We start from the raw sequence: 6,115 nt of genomic DNA, 5'->3' as shown, positions 1-6,115 counted from the left end.
AGAGAAATAACCAAAATGGGGCAACAAAGCTTACATGAACTCTGAATTCTGAAGCTGACACCTGTGTGCATTGCTGACTAAGTAGCCAGAGATGGGACGTAACCAAATACAAATAGTGTTACTTTTACTCCCAACATTTTTAAACCAATGTCTGTAATATCCTTTCTCCTCCTTGCATTTTCAAAACAGACGCATTACTTCGTTACTTCTTCCAAAGCATTTACACGGGTGGGGGGATTTAAACCGGAAGTACAGCAGGTGTGTCCGTATGCTGTGTTTGTGGTACTTCCGACTCTAGCTAGCGCTACAGAAGAGGAGGAAGCATTAAGGAAGTGAGGGGTTTTTTTCCGTGTAGATCCACAAATAGCAGCAGGTTAGCTGATTACAGCACCTACACTAACCTACATAACAGATTGAAGCTTTCACGAGAATTCAAATTTAGATTTGAATAATATTTGCATTCTCCTGTACTAATATTGTTTTATATTATGTTATAAATGTTATGTTGTATATTATATAGCACAAGGTTCAGTTACTGTTTTGCAAAAATGATTATTAGAATTGTCCTTCAAGGAGCTCATTTTTACTTTCTTACTTTGAGTACATTTCAGAGCCTGTACTTTTTCACTTTTACTTGAGTAAAGAGTTGCTTCAGTACTTCAACTTTTACTGGAGCATTTCTAAATCCAGGTGTCTGAACTTCTACTTAAGTAAAGAAAGATTGTACTTTTGCCACCTCTGTAAATGGCACATATGAACAGGCCATCCTGAAGGAGCTGGTTTGCTTGTGTTGCTGCCGATGCCATCTCTTACTACCAGTACTGAGAAGGATACTAGCATCAAGCGCAACGTCACTCAGCAGGGATAAGGAAAGGGTAATGGTCTGTGGCCACCATTCCAGAATGTGCTTTATTATTTAGGACAAACTGAAATCCCTGAAGTTGAACTCAATGTATTTGATCTTACATGAGAATTATTATCTAAGTACTTTTTGTTTTTTGGCTAAACACACATTTGTGACATTTCCTGCCATAATATCAGTCCACTCTGTGCAAGCAGTGGGGAGTCATGCCACCCGTCTACAATGCTGCTGGTAAATTCACCGACAGATACTTGTGAAACACATGTGGGATGAGGTGCCACATGGTGCTGTTAGTTTCGGGACTGATAAAGCAGTTTTTGAATAATTGTGTGGCTGCCCCCAACTTTATGTGCCTCACAGTGTCTTTGTCACATTGTCCAGAGAGTAATTTCTGGAAGTCAGGCTTCTCTGTGCGTTTTTCAGCAGCTGTGGAAAGTGCGCCTCAAGGACTGCATTGTTGTGAAGTTGCCAGTGCACTGTGGTCCTTCCTGTTTCTTTTAAATCTCTGGAAATGTCAGTGGTGACTCAACTCCACTCAGGGGCTGCTTCCTTATGATTAACCTAAAACAGAAGTTTTAAGCTCCAACAAAAGTTGTAGCCCATAAAGATATGGCACAGCAGATAGTAGTCTGGCTGGATTCCTGAATGATCACATGCAGTGACACCTATAATGAAATAGTGGATTTCATTGTTAGATTGGGAACCGTGGTGTTGGATACAACCTGTCTTTTTCAGTTTCTTATGGTCATGCTTCCTTCCTCATTGTGAGTTATCATTTCTGCTTTCCTTTGACAAGTATTTTTAACATTATTGAAAATGACCAGATCCAGTGAAGTATCCCATCAGCTGACATTACTGTGACTTGATGTCATTGTGCTGTGAAGCATGTTACAGAGCCAAGAACTTTTCACATATTTAGTAACTCTTAATCTCAAAAGTCTGCTACCAAACCCAGTAAATGAAGAGATGACATGCTACGCATTTTGTGCTGTAGCTGTTTGAGATCTCATAATATTTCACTTTAAATGTTAAAGGTAAATGGGGAAATATCTTTTAGCATTTTAAAGCATTTATACAGCTATGTCTGTTGAGGATAACTCAAGACTGAGACCATTGCATTTATTCATTTCATTAAAAAATACCTCAATATTCTTGTTAGTGACACCGTGTCACCATATAACCGACACGGTTATATGGTTAATATGTTCAGGCCACACAGTGGTGCAGTGGTTAGTACTTTGTGTCATATTAGTCAGATGGGCCTTTCTGTGTGAAGTTTGCCGTTTCTTCTTCCATCTTTGTGTGTTTCTTGTGGTTGCTCTGGTTTTGCCCACAGTCCAAAGACATGCTTGTTGGGTCAACTGGTGAGTCTAAATTGTTCTAAATGTAGCTGTCTGTCTCTCTGTTTTAGGTCTGCGATGGGCCGGTGATCTATTGAGCCTTAAACAGTGAGAACATTAGGCAGCAATCTAAAAGTCCTTGTGTAATAAAGGCTACATTACAATGACAGCTTGGTGAGATTAAAGTGAATTGGGGGTAACTGAAGGTTAGGAAGTGCAGACAGAGGACCTTCTGTGAAATGATAAAAACCTGTATTTGAAAGCAGTTGTTTCATTTATAACAATGACAGTGGTTCCCTGAGCAGATTAGACTTGGGGATATCTGAATATCAGATTCTAATGAATGTTTCTGAAATACAAAACATAACAAATACTACAATCTGAATTCTTTTTTCACAAGTAATCTCCTAATTAAAAGACTAGTGGTTTGATCTTTGTTTCTTACACATGAACTACAGGCCAAAGCCTGTCACTGTCAACTGACTTACATAGTTAGAAAAGTTATTAAATATAGCCTGTTTACAATCAGCGCAATTTTATATTAATTCACAAGGCAAATAAGTGCTTAACTTTGGGTGAAGTCTTTGCCATGAATTTATGGTTAGAGATTTGACCAGATTTTCCTAAATAGTGGCCACAGACCTTTTACTTCCCTTTTAAGACAGGTAATCTTTAATGAACAGAAATTTCAAATTAAAATGTAACATTTAAAATATCCAACGTATTATTTAATATTAATAAAAGCTACGGCGAGCAGGTTCATTCGTTCTTCTTTTGCTTGCAATAAAAGTTTTTAACTAAAAAATTGGTATTTCAAATAAAAGTAAATAAATGCTCCAATTTGAATATGTTATTATCATTTTATAAGAAAAAATATAGTTATAGGTTTGCATTTTTTTTTTTAACTTTTCCTACTTGGTTAAATCTTGAAGGATCATTGAACAAGTTCAGACATGTAGCTTTACTTAGAAATGACGGAATGACCAAATTTGGATGGAGGAGGCTCGGAAATCTGTGGTTTGTGGTGGAACCCTTAGGAAATGCTTCCTTCCCTTTTCCTTGTACTTGTAATAGCTGTCAGCATCAGAAAAAAAAGAGGGATAAAAATGAAGATAGAGATTGTGTCAAGTGGCGTTCATGATATGACGCGTAATTGCTTAAATCAGCAGATTTAACTAAAATCTTATTAATGCCTGATTATTAGACAAAGATTAAAAACTGTCAACTTTAATTTGAAGTTAAAGATAACAGTTATCTAAATGCAAATGCCCACCAACTCAATTTATCCACACTGCGTTCTTGCTTACCTTGTTAACAGTAATACTAATAATAAACAAAGATTACCAAGTGTCCTTTAAGTGGACATAGTGTGCCTTAATATAGGATCAGAATAATTATCACTGGATTGCTTCAGGTGTGTGTTATAATATTTGCAATGCACATCACTTTGTTATTTACTTAGGTAATATTAAAAAAAGTAAAATAAAAAGTCATGAACATGATTTCTTAACTCCTGTGCGAAAGTGGTGATGAAATTTATTTAAAAAAAGGAAATGAGAGTCTCAGTGTCACCCGAGTCATCCTGTCCCCCACCCTGATGCAAATGGATACTGTAGAAAAAGAAAGACACAATTCATCCGGTCAGTATGGCCTGATTCCTCTTTTTTCAACGGGATAAAAGCCAGAGGTCTGCTGCAGGGAGTCAGACTTCATCTGCAAGATCTACAGGTCACCTGCTGCAAAGAACCTCAGAAAGATCTTACGCGATAACCATGCAGCTGTGCATCAGAAGACTCGCATGCCAGGCCTTTCTCGTCGGGGTTCTGTTAGTGGCTGCAGCCGCTGGTAAGTTTCCTGTCAGACTCCTCCGCAATATTGTTCTTATATTTATGTTATAGTTTTAACTCTACAGTCTTCTGCTATGACTATCATTACTTGTAAAGAAATGTTTGAAATTCTGTTTTTGTTTCCTAAAAGCAGAGACCAAGACAAGTGACTGCTGCAAAGTGATCAGTCTCAATCCCATCACAGCTCCAATCATTGGCTACAGGATGCAGAAGAAGGACCCACCCTGTGTCAACGCTGTCATGTAAGATTTATCTCCCTGTTTTATCAAAGAAAGACATGATTAAAACATTTTCTTGGAAAAGCAAGTTTATCAAAGTAAGCCAAGTGAAAAATATGGGCTCAAGTTTGAGTTTTTGTCTTTTCTCCACCCAGATTTGAGACAACAGAAGGGGAAGTCTGCAGCCACTGGAAACAGGACTGGGTATATGAAAAGATCAAGGAGCTAGAGTGAGTATGCCTCCTTATCTCAGCTTGTTTCCTGTTTCGAGAAGTTATTGGTTTCTTTGCACATGAAGTTGCTGAGGTATACCACAAGCTTGTTTTAACCATTATCCACCGTGTGTGTTTTTTACAGGCATGCACGCAGAGCAAGGAAGACTGCTCTCAAAACTACCACTACTACTACCACTACTACAACTTCCAGCCCATAGAGAGCATCCCTCTTCACTCTAAACAGCTAGAAACATTTGTTTTAATCTTAAATAATTTAAAATGCTTTCTAATGTTATCTGTATGTCATATTTATAATTGGCGGTATTTATTTTTTCTGTTGTCTCTTTTTCTTTATGTTTCTCTGCCTATGATAGTTGTTCGCTCTGTGCAGAGACACATCTTTATGATGAGACATGATGAGATATGGTGTTTGTTATAAATAAAAGGATTGATCCTGTCATCTGTCCACAGTCTTTGTTATTCTTGCCAATTATCTGGTTTTGTATTATTTATCTATAAAATGTAATCTTGTCTAAATCTAAGCTTATAATTAACATTTCTGACTTTATTGAACATATTCATTGAGAAGACACCAAATATGTGAGCATGTTACTGTTCGTATTAGTAATCAGGAACTATTTATTACATTCATAGTGCTTATAGTCCCCCCACGGCTCGTGATACACAGACAGACAGAGATGGACAACAACTATATAACTATTACCGTTTGATTAGCATAAACAGATTAACTTAAATGGATACATAGAAGCAGATCATTTCAAAATGTTTTATGCACCTTAAACATATTGTAATGACTACCAAGGTGTACGATGTACCTGACTAAGGTATGTTGTTTTAATGATTAATCCTGCCATCTAGTGGGTGCTTTGATTGATAGCCATGTTCTTTCAGTCGAACAAGTGTCTCATTGAGGGACTTACCTTGTCAGATAAACCCTTTCAGGTGTACACAATGTGCTCATGTAGTGTCATACAAGTAAAATACACACCATCTGCATCATTTATGGATCTCCTGTCACTCACTGACTGGAAAATATTCCCTAAATCAATGATTGCGTTTCCATCTGAACTAAGGATATTGCACGTTACATGATTTTCTTTGTTAAATGTACATTATGGTGATAGAGTATTGTTTGATTAGATAAACATAGACAGAGTTTCACTGCTGTGAAATAAATTCATATATTTGTGAGAAATGCAGTTGGTATATTTTAAGAGATTAATTTGGTTACGCAGCAAATCCATTGACAAAACAGATGTTCATATAAACATTTATTGACAGACTGATCAAATAAGCACCATCATTTGTTTAAATCTGTTCTTCTCAGTTTTGATACTGAGTACTAAGTCTGAGGCTGATGAAGTTAAAGGATAAAGTAAAAGATAAGGTAAAGCACAGTTTGTCAGTCAGTTTCAAGAGATAATATCTTCAGCGTTAACTTGACGGCACAAGCTTGAGATTCTTTTAGACTAAGATTTGGAAACTGAAATTTTTTAGTCTGTTTTTTGCTAATTGCTGTTAAGGAAAGCCTCTTTTATACAGAAAAAATATCCACGTTGAAGATATGCGTACGTAGCTTATTTGAGAGTTTAGAAATGTGTTAGGTAGGATG

At 36.8% G+C, this 6,115-nt stretch overlaps 1 protein-coding gene across 2 annotated transcripts; it reads left to right on the top strand.

Annotated features, from left to right (window-relative positions):
- Window positions 1-3,896: 3,896 nt before the first annotated feature.
- Window positions 3,897-4,940, top strand: LOC146553792 (uncharacterized). Of its 2 annotated transcripts, none has more exons than XM_085254078.1 (4): window positions 3,897-4,047; window positions 4,183-4,291; window positions 4,423-4,497; window positions 4,625-4,940. In XM_085254078.1, the coding sequence occupies exons 1-4, from the start codon at window positions 3,975-3,977 to the stop codon at window positions 4,698-4,700; spliced, it is 333 nt and encodes a 110-aa protein (XP_085110204.1). In that variant the 5' UTR covers window positions 3,897-3,974; the 3' UTR covers window positions 4,701-4,940. The 2 variants fall into 2 exon arrangements, with proteins under 2 accessions (XP_085110204.1, XP_085110203.1); XM_085254077.1 differs by having other exon boundaries at window positions 4,180-4,291.
- Window positions 4,941-6,115: the final 1,175 nt, after the last annotated feature.

This window comes from Mchenga conophoros, linkage group LG18 (genome assembly GCF_057382185.1).
Source record: "Mchenga conophoros isolate Kocher_MC1m ecotype Shallow Benthic linkage group LG18, M_conophoros_male_GT1.1, whole genome shotgun sequence".
Lineage (NCBI taxonomy): Eukaryota > Metazoa > Chordata > Actinopteri > Cichliformes > Cichlidae > Mchenga > Mchenga conophoros.
This window is presented reverse-complemented; position numbering and strand designations above follow the sequence as displayed.

Excerpts from the sequence above, each read along its gene's own strand:
- LOC146553792 (XM_085254077.1), top strand. The coding sequence starts at position 3,975 with ATGCAGCTGTGCATCAGAAGACTCGCATGCCAGGCCTTTCTCGTCGGG. Across the intron at positions 4,048-4,179 it reads GTTAGTGGCTGCAGCCGCTG|CAGAGACCAAGACAAGTGAC; the intron begins GTAAGTTTCCTG and ends GTTTCCTAAAAG. Across the intron at positions 4,498-4,624 it reads GAAAAGATCAAGGAGCTAGA|GCATGCACGCAGAGCAAGGA; the intron begins GTGAGTATGCCT and ends TGTTTTTTACAG.